The sequence below is a fragment of the Halichoerus grypus genome, chromosome 15 (assembly GCF_964656455.1).
Source record: "Halichoerus grypus chromosome 15, mHalGry1.hap1.1, whole genome shotgun sequence".
In the NCBI taxonomy this organism is placed as follows: domain Eukaryota; kingdom Metazoa; phylum Chordata; class Mammalia; order Carnivora; family Phocidae; genus Halichoerus; species Halichoerus grypus.
In genome coordinates this window covers 50208888-50232441 of record NC_135726.1, presented here as the reverse complement: position 1 = coordinate 50232441, position 23554 = coordinate 50208888, and the positions used below count along the sequence as shown (strand labels likewise).

The 23554-nt window shown below is 36.4% G+C and overlaps 1 protein-coding gene and 1 long non-coding RNA gene across 3 annotated transcripts; one reads left to right on the top strand and one right to left on the bottom strand.

The window, feature by feature from the left end:
• Nucleotides 1-286: 286 nt before the first annotated feature.
• Nucleotides 287-2134, bottom strand: LOC118536658 (uncharacterized). Its single transcript, XR_004917784.2, has 2 exons — nt 1727-2134; nt 287-946 (listed from the first exon to the last, which is right to left on the bottom strand). It is a non-coding gene; the product is annotated as an uncharacterized LOC118536658 (long non-coding RNA).
• A 492-nt stretch (nt 2135-2626) lies between these two features.
• On the top strand, nt 2627-23539 carry ZNF404 (zinc finger protein 404). Of its 2 annotated transcripts, XM_036093652.2 has the most exons (6): nt 2627-2757; nt 3040-3119; nt 13375-13450; nt 13659-13734; nt 15956-16082; nt 21463-23539. In XM_036093652.2, exons 5-6 carry the CDS (start codon nt 16049-16051, stop codon nt 22983-22985), a joined length of 1557 nt encoding a protein of 518 aa, XP_035949545.2. In that variant the 5' UTR covers nt 2627-2757; nt 3040-3119; nt 13375-13450; nt 13659-13734; nt 15956-16048; the 3' UTR covers nt 22986-23539. The 2 variants fall into 2 exon arrangements, with proteins under 2 accessions (XP_035949545.2, XP_035949544.2); XM_036093651.2 differs by lacking the exon at nt 13659-13734.
• The last annotated feature ends 15 nt before the right edge of the window (nt 23540-23554 follow it).

Genomic DNA, 23554 nt, shown 5'->3' with positions numbered 1-23554 from the left:
TATAAATTATGTCTTTAGTCCAGGACTTTTCAAACTTAACTATAAAAATTCCTTCACAGCTTAGGAGAATGGAAGCTTACCTCTGGGACAGAAGACAGACACAAAAGCTGCAACCTCTTGCATACAGAGCATGTGACTATGAATTCCCTCTTTTGTGAAAGATATGCTGATTTGTATTCTTCCCCTTGAAAAAAATCTATCTGAACATAAAATATCCAAATGATTTGACAGATAAATGACAAATCCTCTTTTACCCAAATCTTAAAGTTATTGCTCCGAAAAGATGTAATATTCCTCTCTTTATTTCATTGCTGAGAAGAGTAAAAAGGTTTATGGTCACTCACAAATATACACAGTCTTAATATCACAGGATTTTATAATCATATAATCAAAATCATACATATCCAGCTCAAAGTCATGCAGCTCCTCACACAAGTCTGTTCACACCGGGATTCACATTTACAGTATCTACAGAACGCACACATAAGAAAAGCATATCTTTCAAAATATCACATAAATTTTAAGTCATACAGATAAAAACATATAATCTCATAGCTAAAGTCACAATCTAATAGGCCTCAAAAAAATGCATCATATTATATAATTCCATACACAGTCACAAAGGCACTCAAACTTTTTATTGCCTATTCCCCAAGAGTCTGGGAAAGAAAAAAATTTTAGGAGACTGAAAAACATGTTCCAAACTTCACTTTCAAGGTACTCAGGCAGCTGGGGAAGGAAATGTTGCACTCCATACTGGGGCCATGGAGGGGCTCTCATGAGAGAAGCTCAGAGCTCACAGGCAGTTGCACCTAAAGTCGGAGGGTATGGTGCTGTATTCCCAAGTCCCATTGGGGAGCTGGAAGAGGTATTAAGATGGATAGAAATCTGGTTTGATTTGACTAAGATGCCGGGCTGCATTATGACTTTCATGGGCCCCTTCTTCCTTAAAAAAAAGAAAATAAAAATTGTATTTTATGATTGTTTAGGTATAGTAATAATAATAAATTAAATATTAACGTTTCTTTGACAAACATTTGCTTAATTATGACTTTAAAGACTTAAAAAAAATAAAATAAAAAAATAACAATAAATAAATAAATAAATACAAGACTTTTTGTGTGCCTCCAAAAGTATTGTGGGCCCTAGGCATTTTGCCATTGTGCCTCATGAATGAGTCAGCCCTTCTAGGATGTGTCTTGGACAAAAGTCACCGAGACTCATTGTTAATGGAAAGAACTTACTGGGCATGAAGAATTTGGGGGTTGGAATGTAGGTGTGAGGAGGAACAGGGCTTAATAAGTTTTATATAACCTCAAAATCTGACATACAAGGCACTATCACATCCAGAGAACAAACTCTGAAACAAATCACAACCAGGAACACAATACCCCCCCGCCCCCCCCCACACACACACAGTTACAGACACACAATGGGTTCCACGGTGTCACAAAGAATGAAAACCCAAACACACCTATACCTGCCGAGTCACTGCTTCTTTAAAACAAATGCATAGGGACGCCTGGGCGGCTTAGTCGGTTAAGCGTCTGCCTTCGGCTCAGGTCTTGATCCCAGAGTCCCGGGATCCAGCCCCGCTTGGGGCTCCCTGCTCGGCGGGGAGTCTGCTTCTCTCTCGCCCTCTGCCCCTCCCCCCGCTCAAGCTCGCGCTCTCTTTCACTCTCAAATAAATACATACAGTATTTTTAAAAATAAAATAAATGCATACCTAACACCTGCTGTGCTCCTGGCTCTACTCCAGGCGCTGGTGCTACCCTGGGGTGCGAAAGACAGAAGTTCTGGTCCCCTCACAGAACTCGCATCTGGAGTACAGAACCACTGTACCCAGGAGCTCGCTACCTCCACTTCCCGCAGGCAGGGTCGAGGCTCTGGCGTCCGCTACCCTTGCTCTGTTTTCTACAGCCTGGACTCACATTCCACTCGCTTCCCTCACCCGTGTAGAACCACCTGAGAATACGGTCCTCCACAGGTCGGCTCATCCTCTGCGCCCCGCCGGCACACGCCTGCGCCTGCGCACTCCGAGCACTAGCGACCGCATCTCCGGCTCCCAGCCGGCGGGACTGCATTTCCCAGAAGCCACCGGGCTCGCACCCACCTCGACCCCTGGGTCCTTTTCCGGTGTCCGAGCAGCTGTGGTCACTACGTGGTGAGTAGGACCTATCCAAAGATAAAAATCAGCGGAGGCATCCACAGTTTCTGACCGGAGCCCGACGGCAATCCTTGGATGGGGTGAGAGGCTCTCCAGGCGAGGACAATCTGGGAACTGACAGGGCGTGTGGAGCCCGGAGTCTCAGGCCTGTGTCTACGTGAACAGCAGAGATTTGTGTTCCTATGAGAGACGTGTGTGAGTCTGTGTGTATGTGTGACACCGTGACAACGTGTCTCCATGACGGCGTCTGCGCTTGTGTATCAGATACTTGATTGTGCTTATTTAATTAACTTCGTGGCTTATGGGTGAGCGACGGTTGTGTGGCCGTGTGGGTTGTCACTGGAACTCATGGCTCTAGGCTCCGCGGGTCCTCCGCCCTGTCCGCCCTCCGCCGCGGATAAAAGAGGGAAGTCAGATCCTGAGCCTTAGAATGGAAGAATGGAGAATCACAGCAAGATGACACAGACTTGATCTTGAGATGAGATATTTTGAAGCTGCAATCGGCCTCAAGGCAGGCTTCTGGGAAGACCTGATAAGGTCCCAGGAGTAGGATTCCCTCCTGGAAGGTTCCCCCTTGGAAGCTCCTGAAGGTCAGTTACATGTTTCATAACCACAGCATTTCCAGAACTGTGGCCCCAAGAACCTGCTGTGAATTAGAGACCGATTTCTCCCTGAACATCAGTGACCCTGGCCTCTCTCATCCTGGGAAGGTCAACACTATTCCAGTATCCTTTCTACTCTTATACTGGTTGTGGGGCGGGGGGGGGGGAGGGGGGGTTAGGTGACAGGGTGTGGTCATGGAGTGTGTTTTCTAAGTTACTGTGCTATCCAAGAAAAGCCTGATGTTTCAGGATTGCCTTCTCTTTTCCCAGTGCTGCCTGTCTCTAAAGAAAAAAAGAGGATACTGAGAGAAAAAAGAATTTTTGTTACACATCAAAAAGTTAAAGTTCAGGTGAGTTTGTGTGTCCTCATCATTCATTAAATACACTTGAATTTTAAAGATATGAGACCCTTTCTTTTCCTTCGCTGAAATGTCCTGCCTATTAGTGACGTATCTGTGAATTGTGTGTGAGGCCATGCAGATGGATCACCCTTTTCAGGGCCCTCAAGCCCTTTTGTCCATAATTTATTTAACCTGTTGCCTACTATTAGCTGTTATGTTTCTAATTTTTGACTCCCAACTAAATTAGTCTATAATGAACATCATTACGCATAGATCTTTATGTCCTTTTACAGTCATTCCCTAAGGATGAATTTCTAGTTTTGAAATTTAAGTCAGATACCAGATATTTACAATATATCAATATGCTTGTACTCATTGGAATATAATGACAAAAAGACATAGTTGCTCTCCTCAAATGACCTGTTATCCACCAAGGAAATGAAATCAAAATAGGAATAAGTAAGATAGAAGATGTGAGATGTCACTAGAGAAATCCAGGTGACCTGCTTTGGGAGTTCATAGGAAGAGACATCATTCTGTCTCTAGCAGCCCTGCCAGAATATGATCACATTATGAAAACTTCCTTGTGTGACCATACCACACTTTTTTTTATTCATTCTCATGATGATGGGTTGTTCCCTGTATTTGACTATTATGAATAAACCTTCTATGAACACTCTTGTACTCAAGTTTTTGTACTCAAAAAACTCAAGTTTTTTTGTGGGCATATGTTCATGTTTTCCCTGGATATATACTTAAGGGTGGAAGTGGCTGACTTAATTTGCACTCCCTGCAAGATATAGTTACTTCTCAAACTGGCCATCACTTGCTATTGTTAATCATTTTAACTTTAGTCATTCTGATGTCTGTGTAGTAGTATCTCGTTGTGATTTTAATTTTCATTTTTCTGATAAGTAATGATGTAAGCATCTTTTCATATGATACTGCCCATTTTGATATACTCTTATGAAGTGTCTATTCAAATCTTTTGTCCATTTTTTAGTCTTTTTTTGTCATTTTCATATTGATTTGTAGGAATTTTATGTATATTTTGAATACAAGTCCTTTGTGAGTGTGTATAAACATGTATGTATGCCTGTGTGTGTGTGTGGAAAGAGAAAGAAATAGAGAAAGAATGTCTTTCATTAGCCTATAGCTTCTTACTTTCTTAATGATATAGCAAAGAAGTTCATAATTTTAACGAGCTATTTACCAATTTTTTTCTTTTATGGTTATTGCATTTTTGTTCTGTTTAAAACATCTTTTCTTGGGGAAGAAGGGACAGCTCTTCCTTACGGTAGAATTCCAGTTGTTAAATGTAGAAGGAAAGAGGGACACAGAAAGTGGCCGTTTAGGCAAACACCACAGTAATAGTTGTTTCAGACACAAACAACTGATAGATGCTAAAATTAGTGAGTGAGAATTTGAGGAGAAAAAGGATTTGCACAGTGTCAAAATATTTCCCACTACCCAAGATGCTTATTAACTACAAAGGGAAAGATAGTAAGTTTACAGTAGAGAAACCCAGCAGAAAGCAGTTTAATCAAGCCATTGAGGTTAACAATGAGGTTAATCAAGCCATTGCTGTCATTAGCCCTGTCTTATGATACAAAGAGAAGGACACAACACCATCGTGGTACTGCCAAAAGTGTACAACCAAATTCCAGTTACAAAAATATTAGAAAAACCAAGTGGAGGATATTTGACAAAATAAATGATTGGTACTCCTCCAAAATGAAAAGGTCATGAAGATAGGTGTGGTGGCCAGACTTTATAGTGACCACGTGATTGCCGCCTGCTGGTGTCTGTGCCATAGTATAATCCCCACCCCTGGAGTGCAAGCAGAACCTGTTACTTGCTTTTAACCAATAGAAAATGGCAAAGGTGAGGGGGATGTCACTCCCGTGGTAAGGTTATTTTATATGGTAAAAGAAATGGTATGTCACTGTTGCGATTATGTTATGTCATGTAAGACCCCATTATAGCAGACTAGAGCTAAAGATTCTCTTTGTGGGCTTGATGAAGTAAGTGGCAATGCTGGAGAAGCCTATGTTGCCAGAAACTGCAGGTGGCCTCTAGGACCTAAGGGTGTCCACCAGTGGACAGCCAGCAAAAAGGGGCCCTCAGTCCCATAGCTGCAAAGAAATTAATTCTGCCAACAATTTGAATGAACTCTGAAGTGGATTCTTCCCCAGTTGAACCTCTGAATGAAAACACAGCCCAGTGAAAACCTTGTTTGCAGTTTATGAGATCAGCCTAAGGGGAGCATCCAGCTAAACTGTGTGCAGACTCTGGGTCCACAAAAATTGTGAGATGATAAATATGTGTTGTTTTAAGCTAAATTTGTGGTAGTTTGTTATGGCAGCAGTTGAAAACTATTACCATAAAGGGGCGTCTGGGTGGCTCAGTCCTTAAGCATCTGCCTTCGGCTCAGGTCACGATCCCAGGGTCCTGGGATCGAGCCCTGAATCGGGCTCCCTGCTCCGCGGGAGGCCTGCTTTTCCCTCTCCCACTCTCCCTGCTTGTGTTCCCTCTCTCGCTGTGTCTCTCTCTGTCAAATAAATAAATAAATTCTTTAAAAAAAAAAAAAAAAAGAAAGAAAACTATTACCATAAGAAGACTTTGGAGATTGGAAGAGACTAAGGAGAAATAACAGCTAAATGCAATGTGGGATCATGTATAGGATCCTGGAAAAGAAAAGGACATTAGTGTGAAAAACTGGTAATATTTGAATAAGATATGCCATCCATAGTATTGTACCAATGTTAATTTCCTGGTTTTGATAATTGTCCTATGTAAGATGTTAACATTAGGGTCAGGGGTAAAAAGAACTCTCTCTACTCCTCTTGCAACTTTTCTCTAAGTCTAAAATAAGTGAAAATAAAAATTAAACCAAAAAAAGAATTTTGCATAGCCATGATCATGAAGATATTTTCCTGTTTCTTCTTCCAGGTTTATTGTTTCAGTTTTCAAATTTAGGTGTATGATCCATCTTGGATTTATATCTGTGTATGTAGTGGGATCAGAGTGAAAATCAGTTTTTGCACACAGATAGCCAATTACTCAGGTACCTTTTGTTGAAAAATACTGACTATCCTTTCTGCTCTAAATTGCAGTCAGACTTTTTTTTTGTGAAAACTGTGACTATATATGTGCAAGTCTCTTTCTGGACTCTCTATTCTCTTGGTCTGTTTGTCAATCCTATGTCAGTATCACTGTTTTAATTACAGTAGCTTTATATCACATCTTGATATCTAATGTGATTTTGACAACTTTGTTCTTCACAATTGCCCTGACTCTTCTGGGTTCTTTGCATTTCCATATAATTATAAGAACAAGTTAATTTTAATTTTCTCAAAAAAAAAAAAACCCTGCTGATATTGTTGGAGATGCATCAAATCAATAGATCAATTTAGAGAGAACTGATAGTTAAAATTGAGTCTTCCAATTCATAAACATAGACTATGTTTCCATTTGTTTAATTCTTCTTTAGTCCCTTAATGTTTTGGTGTTTTCAGTCTAAAAGTCTTGTCCTTCTTTTGTTAGATTTATTCCAAAACGTTGTACTTTTTAGATTTTTTTATAAACTGTTGGGATTTTAAAATTTCATTTTCCAGTAACTTTGCTTTAATACAAGTAATTGTTTTATACTTTGACCTTTTATTCAACAATCTTGCTAATAAATTCACTTATTCTAATAGATTGTAGAACTGAAATTTTTTTCAAAATCATGTTATCTGCAAATAAAGATAGTTTTACTTCTTTTTTTTCTAACCTTCATACCTTTCATTTCACTTTTTTTCCTTATGGTATTGGATTGGTCTTACAGTACAAAATTTAGTAGAAGTGGTAAAAATGGACAAACTTGCCTTGTTCCTGAACTCAGAAGGACAGTGATCCATATTTCACCTCTCATATAATTATAGCTGTAGTTTTACTCTGTAGATCCCCTTTATCAAATTAAAGAAGTTCCCTTCTTTTCCTAGTTTGCTGAGAATTTTTATCATGAACCGTGGTTGAATATTATCAGTTTCTGCATCTAATGAAATGTATGAATGGCTTTCTCCATTTTTTTTTATTTAAGGTTGGAAGGTTATGTTGATTGATTTTTTGGAAATTAAATGACCTTTATATTTCTAGACTAAATTTCTCTTGCCCTCTATATCACCTGTAATATTTGGTTTAATATGCTTACATCTATGTTCATGAGAGATGTATTGTAATTTTCTTTTCATGTAATTAATGTCCCTGTCAGGTTTTGATATCACAGTTATGCCTCATGACATGGTCCATTTTTTTCTATTTTCTAGAAGATACTGAGTTTGACTTGTATTTTTAGTTCCTTAAATGTTTGGGAGAATTTGCCACTGAAGCCTCTGGACCAGACATATATGGGAAAGTCCTTAATAAAGATTTTATTTCTTTAGTGAATATAACAATATTCAGATTTTCCATTTTCATATCAGTTCAGTTAAATTGTGTTTTCAAGGAATTTTAAAATTTCATCTATATTCTCAAGTTTATTGTCATAAAGTTGTTCATGAAATTTGTTACCAATTTAATGTCTGTAATATATGTAGTGATATCTCCTTTCATATTCCTGATATTGGCATTTATTTTCTTGACTAGCATAGTGAGAGATTTATCAATTTTATCTAATCAATGAAATAGTTTTTGGCTTTATTGATTTTTCTTTGTTGTATATCTGGGTTTTTTATGTGACTGGTTTCTTTTAGTATGCTCTACTTTCTATAGACTAAATGTGCTTTTCTTTTTCTAGCTTCCAAAGGTAGATCATTGATTTTTAACCTTTCTACTTTGATAATACATACATTTATGTTTGGATGAAGTAGGTCAAAGAATATTTAAAAGAAAGAAGAAAATAAGAGGACAATTATTACAAATGCTCATGTTAGACGAACCATGAGAGATGATGGACTCTGAAAAACAAACTGAGGCTTCTAGGGGGCGGGGGAGGATGGGTTAGCCTGGTGATGGGTATTAAAGAGGGCACGTTCAGGGCGCCTGGGTGGCTCAGTTGGTTAAGCAACTGCCTTCGGCTCAGGTCATGATCCTGGAGTCCCGGGATCGGGTCCCGCATCGGGCTCCCTGCTCAGCAGGGAGTCTGCTTCTCCCTCTCTCGCTCCCCCCTCTTGTGCTCTCTCTCTCTCTCAAATAAATAAATAAAATCTTTTTAAAAAATAAACAAATAAATAAATAAAAAATAAAGAGGGTACGTTCTGCATGGAGCACTGGGTGTTATACACAAACAATGAATCATGGAACACTACATCAAAAACTAATCAGGTAATGTATGGTGATTAACATAACAATAAAAATTTTAAAAAATGCTCATGCTATCCACTGGGAGAAAATAAATTCCAGATTTATTTAGCATGGACATAATTTGACAAAGGATTTCCATCATAATTTCACTACTAATTTACTTGCTATGTCAATATATCTGTAGTACACCTAACAACTATGATGGAGATTAAACAATGAATGGCATTTATCTGCAGCATTTATAAAAAACAAAACAAAAATATATTTAAAGCTAAAAATGTCTTTGTAAGCATTGGTTGGATTGCATCTCACAAGACTTGTTATGTCATACTTTCATGATCATTCAGCTCAAAATATTTTCTGGTTTCCATATTATGATTTGGTTTTTGACCTATACTTATTTATTTTTTTCCTTTGATTTATTTTTTTATTATTATGCTATGTTAGTCACCATATAGTACATCATTAGTTGTTGATGTAGTGTTCCATGATTCATTGTTTGTACCTATACTTATTTAGAAGTGAACTTTTTATATTTGGAAACATTTGAGAAATATCTGTTTTTAAGTTCTAAATTAATTCCAAGGGCTTCAGAATATATGCATTCTTTTTGATATTAATTATTTGAAATCTATAGATGCTTGTTTTATGGCCCAGAATATTCTGATAAATATATTGTGAGCATTTGAAAAGAACATATAGCCTATAGTTTGGGAGTATAATGTTCAATTAGGTCAATTTGATTAATCTTGTTCAAACTTCTATGGCCCTGCTGACTTTTTTTTTCTCTTCCTGTTATTGGTTACCAGTGGAGGGTACTAAACTCTCAAACTTCAATTATAACTTTGTCTATCCTTTAATTTTGTTGACTTTTGCTTTATGTATTTTAAAGCTATGTTATTAGGTAGATAAGAAATGTAGGACTACCATTATATTCTTCTTGAATTGTATGAATGTCTCTATTACTTTTAATACTTCTTGCATTGAAGCCTATTGTATCTGTTATTAATACACTAATACTAGCATTTTTCTTATTACTGTCTCACATATTTGTCTTTGTGTTTAAAGTATATTTCTTATAAGCAGCATAATTGATCCTGTTTTTCTTTTTAATCTAATCTGACAATCTTAGATTTTAATTGCAATGTTTAGTACATTTACATTTTACTACAATTACTGATAAAATTTGGTTTAAATCTGTCATCTTGAAATATATTTTGTTTGTCCTGTTCATTCTTTATTTCTTTATTCCTCTTTTCCTGTCTTCTTTTGTATTAATCAGGTATTTTTATTATTTCATTTTATCTCTTCTATTAGGTTTTTCCGGTTGTACATCTTTGTATAATTCTTTTAGTAGTTAACTGAGCTATTATAGAATGCATCTTTGAGACAGTCTCCCTTAAATTAGGGCTTTTACTACATATCAAATAATATAAGAACATTTTAATGCTATTTATGCTATTTATGCTAGTATTGTCATTTCTTCTTCCTATATTACAAGCGCCACAAGAATTATTATTTTTGTTGCTTTAAACAGTCCATTTGTTTAGTCATATTAGTCATATATTTACTATGTCATAGTTTTTTGCACATGCTTCCACCTGGGATTATTTGCCTTTAGTCTGACTGCTGTCCTTTAGTATTTCTCATATTGTAGGTCTGTTAATAAGAAATTGTCTAAGCTTTTGTTAGAAAAGATCTTTCTTTCACTTTCATTTATGAAAGATATTTTCTCCAGGTATAAAATTAACAGTTGTCATTTTTTTCTTTCAATACTTTAAAGATATAATTCCATTCTTCAGGCCACTGTAGTTTCTATTGAGATATGAACTTTTTCTTATAACTGATACTCTATTTTATTTTATATTTTATTATTATTATTATTATTTTTTTAAGATTTTATTTATTTATTTGAGAGAGAGAGAGAGAGAGAGAGAGAGAGCACATGAGAGGGGGGAGGGTCAGAGGGAGAAGCAGACTCCCTGCTGAGCAGGGAGCCCGATGCGGGACTCGATCCCGGGACTCCAGGATCATGACCTGAGCCGAAGGCAGTCGCTTAACCAACTGAGCCACCCAGGCGCCCTATATTTTATTATTTTATTTATCTTATCTTATTATGTTAGTCACCATACAGTACATCATTAGTTTCTGATGTAGTGTTCCATGATTCATTGTTTGTGTATAACACCCAGTGCTCCATGCAGTACGTGCCCTCCTTAATACCCATCACCAGGCTTTTTTTTTAAATACATACTATTATGATATATTTGTAAACTTTGTTTTTCAACAGTTTGGCTACACTGTGCCTAGGTATGGATTTCCTTATTTTATCTGGTTAGGTTTGATGAGTTTTTAATTTATGTATCGAAACATTTCATGAGATTTGTGATGTTTTTGTCCATTATTTCTTCAAATAAATTTTCTGTCCTATATTTTTAGGTTTCCAATTTCATGGTTTGACTGTCTCCTATATTTCTTTTTTTTTTAAAGATTTTATTTATTTATTTGAGAGAGAGAATGAGACAGAGAGAGAGCATGAGAGGGGGGAGGGTCAGAGGGAGAAGCAGACTCCCTGCTGAGCAGGGAGCCCGATGCGGGACTCGATCCCGGGCCTCCAGGATCATGACCTGAGCCGAAGGCAGTCGCCCAACCAACTGAGCCACCCAGGCACCCTGTCTCCTATATTTCTTTTGTATTTTGCTCTGTTCTTTCCTTTTTTCCTCTCTGCATAAGATTATTGTTAATTTGACTTTACATTGACTACCCAATGCATTCTTAATTTTCAATATTATATTTTAAGTTATAAAGTGTTCATGTGAATCTTTAAGATTCTAAATCTCTATTGATATGCTTCATTTTGTATTCTGACTGAGCCAGCCAGGCACTCCCCCCCCCCCACTTTTTAAGTAAGCTCTACACCAACATGGGGCTTTAACTTACAACCCTGAGATCAGTAGTAGCATGCTCTATCAACTGAACCCATTTTGCACCCCATTTTGCCCATGTTTTCCTCTATTATTTTTAGCATCTTAGTCATAATGTTTTCAAGTCCTTGTCCACTAGCTCCACTATGTAGGTCATTTCTGGGTCTGTTTCTACTGAGATTTTTTTTTATGTTATGTTAATCACCATACATTACATCATTAGTTTTTGATGTAGTGTTCCATGATTCATTATTTGCGTATAACACCCAGTGCTCCATGCAGAATGTGCCCTCTTTAATACCCATCACCGGGCTAACCCATCCTCCCACCCTCTACTGAGATTTTTTTTCTTGATTATCAGTTAACTTTTTCCTGTTTCTTTGCATGTTTAATATTTGTTATTGTAAGGTGGCATTGTGGATAATATACAGATTCTGGATTATGTTATCTTTCTTTAATGAGTTTACTTCAGGGTTTTTCAAACTTAGTGCTGTTGATATTTTTGGCTAGATAATTCTTTGTTGTGGGGGGCTTTCCTGTGCGTTATAGGATGTTTAGCAGCATCCCTGGTTCTCTACCGAATAGAAACAATGGCACCCCTTCCCACATTTTGACAACCAAGTATGTCTTCAGACATTGCTGAATGTTCCACTATTGAGAACCAGTGGTCTGTACAATCATTTTCAAAGTCTACTTCATTTTCCACTGTATGAATGCACTATAGTTTATTTAATTAACCACCCATCTAAGTACCTTTAGATTTAGTACCTTTAAATTTCTCTCCAGTTTTTTAAAAATTTTCACTAGTATCTATCATATTCCTTTCTACATCTCTAGGCACATTTTACAGTTATTTCCTTTGGATGGAGATTCAGAAATCACCTTTCATGGTTAAATTCTTATGCATAATTCTGCTTACATGTCTCAAATGCCCTAGGTTTTCACAAGTCTACAGGACACCATAACAATGCTCCTTTCCCTACAACCTTACTATATGTGGTGCATCATCAACCTTTACAATCTGAAAATTGAATACTTATAAATGATAGTACCTTGTTACTTAAAAACATCTCTTTAGTAAATCTTTTGATAGGTGATGTCTTAATTACCTGTTCTTAAGTTTCACACAAGGGAACAAAAAATCTGGGTTTAAAAGGCAATAGTTGGAGAAATATTGGCCTTATAACTATAGAAATGCGATTCAAAACACATCACTTCTACTTATTGTTTGTGATATGGGGATATGTCTTTAATTGTTTGAACTTTCATTTTTTCATCTGTTGAACTGAGATAATAACTACATTGTGGAATTAAATGTCAATGTGTATAGACTACCTATCACATATAAGGTTGCAAAAAATCTATGTGCTGCTTATATGGTTTCAGTAAGAATGAATTCACTCCTCTCTAGTGGGTACCGGGTGGGTTGGTTGCTGAGGCACAGGGAATGACTCACGCCAGCAAAGTAGATCCTGATCGGGAAATCCAGGCTGGTTAGCCCAGAGGATCTTAGGAATCATAGTTCTGGCTTAGGGGAAAGGCTTCACATGGGCAGGCAGTTTTCAGTGGTCAAGATTTCCAGGTTGGTCCCTACTGTTTTCTGTCTTTTATCTGGTGCAAAAGATTTCACGTCCAGGTCCATCCCAAAGACACGAAGTTTGTTGCAGTTTGTTGTGTGGCTTGGTCTTTACCCTGGAAGATAGGCCTGGATGAGGATCTATTCAGTATCACTGAACAACCCAGGCTGGGTTCAGTTGGCTTGATAAGTATGAGAAATAAAGCAGTGTGGGTGTCTGGATCTAGCTTTGGTGCAAGAGTGCCTCTGTTCTGTATCCACTCTTATGTGGCTTGTATCTGTAGGTATGGGGAAGGGCTTGGGTTTGTCTAGACTTCACATATCCCCTGACATGTGTTCATGTGTTTGGGAGGGTAGAGAGTGGGCAAGGACAGTGGGAAACAGGAATAAAGAAGAACAAAGAAAGGTTATATTACCTTAAATAATTTTTGGAGTTCTGAGATACACCAGATCTCAAGGCCTCTTTTTCCTCTCCCAGCTCTGGCTTCTCTGAAATCGGCTTCTCTAATAGAGGAAACCTGAGGAAGATCAGCAGTTTGAAAACCATGGCCCAGGTAAGTGGATGTCTGTCTCCCTCCTGAAATCCTATGATTTTTAACTCAGGTAAAACTTTCATTCTTTATCCCCATACTTCCTACCTAGGAAAGCTGTATCTCTGACCCTATTTCATGGTTTCTCCCCTCACAGAGAAGGATGGTGTCCTCCTCATTTGCTCCCTTTTTTTCTAACTGATTTTCAATTATTCATCTTCTATGTGTTCAGTCTTTTCTCAAGAGCAGTGTTGGAGCAGTGCACGAGTGAAGTACCTTGAAGGAAATATTTGAGCTTCCTTTGTCAGGTTTGTGGTTTTATTTTATAGAAATGATGGTCCTGGGGCACCTGGGTGGCTCAGTTGGTTAAGCATCTGACTCTTGATTTTGGCTCAGGTCATGATCTAAGGGTCGTGAGATCGAGCCCCATGTTGGGCTCTGTGCTGGGCATGGAGTCTGCTTAAGATTCTCTCTCTCCCTCTGCCTCCCCCCCCAACAAAAAAAGGAAAGGAAAATAAATGGTGGCCCTGTCTGACCACAGGAGAGAAAACTTTCTCCTTAGTTTTCCAGGAAGATAAGGGGGTTTGGGGTTATGAATGGTCTCAGACTCAGGTGTGAGATGAGAACTCAGCTTTGAAAGCTTTTAGGTTTGGGTAGAAATGTTATTGGTGCCTGCTGAGAGAGAGACAGACAGACAGACAGATATCAGGGCCTTGGCTACAGAAATCACTGAGAATTTTGTAGTGAAAGAGAAATTGCTGGTCTTGAGTAAATCAGTGTTGTTCTGATCATCCTACATTAGTGTGTTCTAACTAGGAACAGGAGTTCAGTAAGGGATTGTAGAAAGGAAGATCATCTAGAACTACAAGTGGTAGATGATACTGAACAGTGGGGAAGAGGTTAGAATTTGTGTCCAACCTAAATATCATAATAGTATAATACTTTAAAATTTAATATTACTTTAATAATATTATTAATAATACCTAATACTTTAAGAAAGATTAAATCTGATGTCTTTAAGAGGGACTAAATGAAAACATTAACTTGTGAGAATAAAGGAACTGCTTATGATGCATAATCTGACATATATTATGCTTTGATAAAATTACTTAATTTTACACAAACTCCATTTCCTAAGATAGGAACTTTTTATCAGCTTTTTGAAGTATAATTGACATATAATTAAGTGTAAGTATTTTGTCTTTTTAAAGCAGATTTATTGAAATATAATTGACAATAAATTGCTCATATTTAAAGTGTAGAATTTGATAAATTTTGACTTATGTATATACCTGTGAAACTATTACCACAGCCAAGATAATGAACATATCCATCATTCCAGATTTTTTCTCATGCCCCTTTATAATTGCCCCTTCCTACCTGCCCCCAAACTTGCCCTTCATGCCCAGGCAACTACTGTTCTGCTTTCTGCCACTATAGGTTAATTCGCATTTTCTAGAATTTTATATAAATAGAATCATACATCATGTGTCCTTTTTTAATCTTATTTCATTTAGCATATTTATCTTAAGATTCATCCATATTGTTACATATATTAGCTCATCCATTTAATTGCTGATTAGTATTCTATTCTCAGTATATACAAAAATTTGTCTATCCATTCCTCTGTTGATGGATTTTTGAGTTCTTTCCACTTTTTGGCTATTAGAAGTAAAGCTGCTTCATGCACAAACCTTTGTGTGGACATATGTTTTCATTTCTCTTGGATAAACACTAGGAGTGGAATGACTGGGGAATATGGATGTTTAACTTTTTAAGAAATCAATAAACTATTTTTCAAAGTGATTTACCATTTTACAATCCCACCATCAGTGTGTGAGAGTTCCATTTTTTTTTCACATCTCCGGCAACACTTAAAATGGTCAGTCTTAAATTTTAGCCATTCTAATAATTGTGTAATAATACTGTCTCCTAACAGTAAGCCACAGCAATCATAAGGCTCACTTCATTTGTTACTTGTCTTTCAGGGATCACTACCCAATATTTTCTGCCTCAAAAACCATTGTTTCATACAATTTGTCTATGTTTTTTGTTATTTCACATGGGAGGGTAAATCCAATCCATGTTACTCCATCTTAGCTGTAAGAGATTTTATAATTCATTTTGGAGAAAAAATGAACAATTCTTTTTACATAGCCCTTGAAGAGAAAAGACATAAGAACTTGTATTTACTAATAGTATGTGATTCAGGTACATAGTAGGTAATGTTCTTATATATACTGTTTCATTTAATTGGGAAAGTCTGTTTACTTTATTCATTTTCATACATTTAGGTATTTGAGTTTTCCTTTATTTTTAAAGAAATTTTGTGCACTCCAACAGGATTCTTCAAGACTGTGTTGGTACTCTACTTCAGAAGCTAATGTATTTATTCTCATCTAATCGTGTCATGATCTTGTAACTTCAGCTTATTTGTTTTCTATATTGCCCCCTTACTGCAATTCGGTCATTCCATCTTGAACATTTTTTCTTTACTGTTATGAATAATACATGGGTTTGTCTTTTCAGGTGCCATTGACATTCAGTGATGTTGCCATAGACTTCTCTCAGGAGGAGTGGGAATGCCTAAATTCCTATCAGAGGGATTTGTACAGAGATGTGATGTTGGAGAATTATACTAACTTGGTCTCACTGGGTAAGGACATCTGCCTGAAGTGATGTAGAATCTGCTATCTGGAATAGCTGCTTTCTCCACTGTATATTTTATGCTCTATGCCGAGAAACTAGATAAATTTCTCCATATTCATATTCTCCATATTCTCAGAGCCTAGTTTGACTTTTGTTAGATGGAAATGGGCATCTCTATTCAGCACCTGAATCTTTTCTTTCATTTACCTTCCTACCTCCCTCTGCCCCATCCTGCAATTCCTTCTTTTTCTAAAATAAAGGTTTGAATTCTAGGATTTTTTCTGAATAGCCAATGGCAAAGAAAACAAATTTCATATTATGTGTATGTTCAGAATATCTACAAATATTCCATTTTAATTGCTGGTCTACCTACATGGAAAACAGGTAACATGGGGTCCTGGTTTTCTCTTTGCTACAAATGAACCTTGGTAATTTTTACAGTGTAGAATAAATCAAGAACATTATCTTTTTAGTATTATTTTTATACTTATAGCAATGGAAATGTTGGCTTGCAGTGATTTTATAGTTTCTACTGAGAAGTGAAGTCTTCATTCAGTTTTTGAAAAATACTTGACCATTCTTTCCTCTCTTCTGGGACTCCAGTTATACCTATGTTAGATCTTTTGAGTGTATCTCACAGTTCTATCATGTATATATCTCCTTTTATCTCTATTATTTTCTGTTGACCTGTATTTCAGCTCACTTACCTGTATTCTGCTATGATAATAAAGATGGGTTTTTCATATCATATGTTGTCTTTTTCAGTTCTAGAAATTCAATTTGTCTTATAACATCTACTTTTATATAAATTCTTCTCATTCTTTATTTACTTTCTTTCATTACTGTTTTTTCATCTGTGGGCATGCTTATATTTCTTCTTTGCTCTTGTTATTCATCATATGGTAATTCCTCTTCAAGTTACTAGTAACTGTGATTGTATGCTGGATATTGTGTACCAAAGAACTGAACGGGGGCACTTGGGTGGCTCAGTCGGTTGGGCATCTGACTCTTGGTTTCAGCTCAGGTCATGATCTCAGGGTTGTGGGATTGAGCCCCGCTCGATTGGGCTCTGTGTTTGGCACAAAGTCTCCTTGTCCCTCTCCTCCTGTTTCTCCCCCTGCTTTCTCTCCCTCTCTCTCTCTCTCTCTCTGTCTCTCAAATAAATAAATAAAATATTTTTTTTAAAAAAAATAACTGAATGGTTTCCGGTGATGGTATCTTCCACCAGAGTATTTATACTTTCCTCTATTAATCGATAGAGTGGCAGGCTGATCACTATAATATAATCAGGGATTGAGCTGGGTTGGTGCTGGTTTTCAGTTTTGGTAATTCTTAGTTACCTTTTTTTTTTTTTTAATCACTGCCTTTACTGCTAGCTGTACTCAGAATAAGTAAGTTTCTGCAGGGGAAAAGTGGTAGATCCTCAGGGCCAATTCACCACTTCTTCATGGCTCTTATTGTTTATGTGTTTTGATTTCAAGCTTCCTCTCCCAATGGATCTTTTGATTCCAGAAGAAATATTGAAAATTAATAAGCTGATCATCCATTTGATATGCCAGGAAAAGAAGAGCACAACAGACTTAAAGAAAGTAGAAGAAAGGAAATAATAAAGGAAAGAACAGAAATTAATGAAATAAAAACCAAACATACAAAAGAGCAAGTCACAAGTATAAATTTGGTTCTCTCAAAGAATGAATAGAAGTGGTGCAACTCTATCAACATGAATCAAGAAAAAAAAATTTATGTAAGGAAAAAAGGCACCACATTACAAACCATGAAGCCTTGAAAATATGGTATTTTGAAAAACATTTTGCCAAAAACTTTGAGAAATCAAATGAAATAAATCATTAGAAATTTTTAATCTATAAAAAATTCCACTCAAGAAAAAAAAACAAAACAAAACAGGGCACCTGGGTGGCTCAGTCAGTTAAGCGTCTGCCTTTGGCTCAGGTCATGATCCCAGGGTCCTGGGATCAAGCCCCACATCTGGCTTCCTGCTCAGCAGGGAAGTCTGCCTCTACCTCTCCAACTGCCTCTCCCCCTGCTTATGCTCTCTCTCACTCTCCCTCTCTCTCAAATAAATAAATAAATAAAATATTTTAAAAATAAAAGTAAAAACAGCTCTTTCAATATCCTTATCTACTAATTATATTATCTGTATCATTCCTTGTTGTGTTTCTTTTGATTAATTTTCTCCTAGTAAGGGTCATACTTTCCTGCTATTTTACATGCCTAATAATTTTTTATTAGATGCCAGACATTGTGAAGTTTACTGTGTTGGGATGTTGGATTTTCTAATATTCTTTTACATATTTGGGCTTTGTTCTTGGATGTAGGTATGTAATTTGGAATCTGTTGATCCTTTCATGGTTTGCTTTTAGGCTTTGTTAGGGTGGGTCCAGAACAGCTTTTAGTCTAGGGCTAACTTGGCCCCACTACTGAGGCAATATCCTTCTGGGGACTATGTTTGATGCCTTGTGTGGTATGGGGCCTTTCCACTGTGGTTGGTGGAAACGAGAACTATCCCCTGCCCTTTGTGACTTCTAGGGGATGTTCTGCCTACTCCTATCTAGTAGTACATTCTTTGTTCTCATTAGTTTCCTCATACAGATGCCCAGATTCACATTCAGCCACAGTATCAAGGGGATTCCTCTACAGATCTCCAGAGATCTCTCTGTGCAGCTCCCTCCTCTCTAGTACTCTGCCTTGCAAATTCTGCACTTCTTTCCCTTAATTCTCTACTCTGTCTTCTCAACTTGGGGATACAGCTGCACTTAGTTTCTCCTCCATGTGCTTCTTTCTAGAAATTCTCTTTAGACAGTCAGCTGTGGTACTTGTGGGGCACACTTCATTTGTTTCCCCTCCCTTGGGAGATTTCTATCCTGTACTATTTTCCAATATTTGAAAAATGTTGTTTCATATATTTTGTTTGGTTTTCTAGTTGTTTAAGGTAAGAAGGCAAATTTGATCCCTCTTAATGTTACATGACCAAAAGCACAAATTATTAACTCTGTCTTTGAAAGTTTCTTTGCACTCTCGTACAAGAGGTCTTAGATTCACCTTGTATCTTCCCTGCCCTGGACTAGGAATTAGCTATTTCTCTAAGGCACCCTCATTAACATCAGTGGGAAATAGTTTACAGGGACTGAAACCTGGACAACAGGGAAGCTAATTGTAATCACCGTTTTGTGGGATAAATATACAATTTTTAAAAGTATTCTGTGGAAATTGGTCTGTTTAGATTTTCCATCTCTTCTGGAATCTGTTTCTGTTATGGTCTTACTTTTATTTTGAAATAATTTTAGATTCACAGAAGATTTACAAATGTGGTACAAAGAGTTCCAGTATATAATTCCCATAATGATAACATCTTACATAACCATGGTACATTTGTGAAAACTATCAAATTAACATTTTACAATACTATAAATATTTTATTTAGATTTCACCAGTTTTGGCACTAATGTCTTTTTTTCTGTTTCAGGATCCAATCCAGGATACCACATTACTTTTAGTCATCCTGTGTCCTTAGTTTCCTCCAAATGTAACAGTTTCTGTTTTTCCTTCTTTCTTGACCTTGATACTTTTGAAGATACTGTTTGGTTAGTAGAGTGCCTCCAAATTTTGGTGTGTTTGGTGTTTTCTTATTATTAAACTGAGATTATGGATTTGGAGGAAGAATACCAGAGAAGTGCCCTTCTCATTGTATATTAGGGGCACATGATATCAACATGATTTATCAGTGGGGTGCTAACTTTAAAAACTTGTATAAAGCGGTGTCTGCCGGTTTTCTTCATTGAAAAGTTATTATTTTTTCCCCTTTTCATATTTTATTTGTTAGAAGCAAGTCAGTAAATTTAACTGGGGTCAGTTTTTATAAATTATATTTTCAAAAAATTCATCGTTTCATGTACATCTCAAATTTATTTGCATAGTTATCTTGTATGGGTTTCTTAAACATTTTTTATTTCCTTATTGATGACTGTTTCCCTACTGTCATTGTGTTTAGATTTTCCTCCTATCTTTTGTTCCTTGAATAGGTAGGCTACAGGTTTGTTTGCATGTGTTAATTGTACAATTTTACTTAAAATTTGTTTTTATTATATTCATTTCCCTTTTTCTGTTTTCCTTCAGCAGACTATCATTCTTTTTCTAATTTTTGATTTAATATTTAATTCATTCATTTTAATTCTTTAGTTTTTCATTAGATGTAAGCCTTTTAGTCTATGAGTTTGCAGCACTACAGTTAAAGGCCATAGATTGGTAAATGATAACCTTCTATGGTTAAAGGCCATAGAAGGTAAATGATAGAAAACCTATTTTACTGTAATAAGGTATGAGAGATTAGTCAGGGAGAGATGGTGGATAACTGTTGCATAATTTTCAGAAACTAAATGGATATTTTACTCAGCTGCCTTCCCCAGTAACCTTAATTTTCATTCTTATTTACTTTTACCTTCATCCAAGTTCATTTTTAAAATTCAGTATTTTATCCTACAATTAATATTTACCTTGTGGTAAGGACTTGTTTTGCAGTAGTAGTTAAAAGAAGTTTTGAGTTTTAGAGTAAGAAAATAAGTAGTAAAACAAATGAGAAAATAAATATGTAATAGAGAAAAGTATTTTGAAGATAAAAATTAGGTGTTGGAATATAGAATAAAGGATATGAATTTACTTAGGAGTTAGCAGAGGCAGCCTTTCTGAAGAAGTGATTTCTAATCTGCAAGATAATAATTTAAAGGCACTAGGTAAAAGGATTTCTGAAAGGTGGAGCACCTGTGTGAAGCCCCAGGAAATGGGAAAGGTTATATATGTCTTAGTAGCTGAAGAGATGCATTTGGATAGTATATAGGGAACAAAAGAGGCCAAGGGCTTGAGATGAATTTGTGTAAAAAGACAGATCCTTTTTATTCATGATTATGTGTTTAGGGTTTTATTCTAAAATAAAGACAAACCATTGAAAAAATTACATAAAGCCATCTGATAGATTAATGTTAGAAATGTAGATGACCAGAACCTACTCCTCTAGATTCTGATTCACTCAGTCTCAGCAGATATCTAAAAGGTAGTGTATATAAGAAGCTCCCTCTATAATTTTGATCCACACTAAATATGAGAACTACTGACTTTTTCTCTTTGCCTACTCACAAACTTTATAGTTCTCAATATGAACTTTCATAATTTTCTGAGGCCTTCTTGCCTTTTTAAAAATTTCATGACAGTATTTTAGGATTTTATGACCCTTTTACTTCTAGTGAATATACTTCTCAATTCATCACTATTTTTACTCTAGAAGGCCCCTCCTCATCCCCAGTATAGGAAAATAGCTTTGTTTATTTGTTTATTTTTGTTTTTTTGTTTATTTTTATTTTCTTGTTTTCTTTCAGACATTGATTTTACAACTGAGACCAACAAGTTATCTTCAGAAAAAAGCAGTTATGAAGTAAATTCATACCATCGGAAGACAATGAAAAGAAGTAAAACCTTCAACCTTACGAGGTTTATTTTCAGAAATGACCCACAGTGCAGAATTGAATTTGGGAGAGAACAGGGGCCTAACATGGGATGTTTTAGTCAAATGACATTTATAAAACATATATCTCTTCCTCTACATCAGAGAATTCACCCTAGAGAGAAATCCTATGAATGTAAGGAATGTAGGTGGGGCTTTAGAAAATATTCACACCTTACTGAACATTTGAGAGACCATAATGGTGTGAGACCCTATGAATGTAAGGAATGTGGAAAAGCCTTTATAGTTCTCCAGCATTTTATTAGACATAAAAAAATTCACACTGATTTAAAACCCTATGAATGTAATGGATGTGAGAAGGCCTTTAGGTTTTATTCACAGCTTATTCAACATCAGATCATTCATACTGGTGTAAAACCCTACGAATGTAAGCAATGTGGGAAGTCTTTTAGACGTTATTCTCACCTTACTGAACATCAAAAAATTCATATCGGTTTGAAACCCTATGAATGTAAGGAATGTGGGGAAACTTTTAGATTGTACCGACATATGTGCCTACATCAGAAAGTTCATCATGGTGTGAAACCCTATATATGCAAGGAATGTGGGAAGGCCTTTGGTCATCGTTCAAGTCTTTATCAACATAAGAAAATTCATTCTGGTGAGAAACCATATAAATGTAAACAATGTGGAAAGGCCTTTGTTCGCAGCTATCTACTTATTGAACATCAGAGAAGTCATACTGGCGAGAAGCCGCATGAATGTAAGGAATGTGGGAAGGCCTTTAGCAGGGGTTCAAGCCTTCTTAAACATAAGAGAATTCATAGTAGTGAGAAACTCTATGATTGTAAGGACTGTGGGAAGGCCTTCTGTAGAGGCTCTCAACTTACACAACATCAAAGAATTCATACTGGCGAGAAGCCACATGAATGCAAAGAATGTGGGAAGACATTTAAGCTTCATTCGTACCTTATTCAACATCAGATAATTCATACTGATTTGAAACCATATGAATGTAAACAATGTGGGAAAGCCTTCAGTCGTGTTGGAGACCTTAAAACACATCAGTCAATTCATGCAGGAGAAAAACCCTTTGAATGTAAGGAATGTGGAAAAACCTTTAGACTTAATTCTCAACTGAATTATCATCAGACAATTCACACTGGTTTGAAACCATATATATGTAAAGAATGTAAGAAGGCCTTTCGTTCTATCTCAGGTCTTTCTCAACATAAGAGAATTCATACTGGTGAAAAACCCTATGAATGTAAAGAATGTGGTAAGGCCTTTAATCGTAGTGATCGACTTAGGCAACATCAGAGAATTCATACTGGTGTGAAACCATACAAATGTAAGGAATGTGGAAAGGCCTTTACTCGTTGCTATCAACTTACTCAACATCAAAGATTTCATAGTGGTGAGAAACTCCTGCTGTAATGAGAATCAGAAAGCATTTAGCTTTGGCACATCCTTTACCATTATCACTATTCTACCACCCAATGATGTTATGGTAAAGATTATTTAACACAAACTTTAAATGCTTAGAGGGGCATCTGGCACATAGTATTTGCTTACTAAGTATTGTGTTTTTTTAATGATAATCACCATTATTACTATACATAAATTCATGTGGAAGGAAGACCCTATAAGCATATTTTTAAAATGCATCAGTGCTCACCCATATTTTCTTCAGATAATTAATTCTGGACAAAATCCCATAGAATATATTAAACAAGACACTTTTTTATTCAAAGCTCAACCCCCTGAAGATTAATAATAAGAAACACTGTGCCCGGCCGCCTGGGTGGCTCAGATGGTTAAGCATCTGCCTTCGGCTCAGGTCATGATCCCAGGGTCCTGGGATAGAGTCCCACATCGGGCTCCCTGCTCAGTGCAGAGCCTGCTTCTCCCTCTCCCTCTGCCATTCCCTCTGCTTGTGCTCTTCTATCTCTCTGTCAAATAAATAAATAAAATCTTAAAAAAAAAAAAAAGGTTTAAAAAAAGAA

Coding starts and splice junctions, on each gene's coding strand:
- ZNF404 (XM_036093651.2), top strand. Junction 16,083..21,462: donor TACTAACTTGGTCTCACTGG/GTAAGGACATCT, acceptor GTTTTCTTTCAG/ACATTGATTTTACAACTGAG.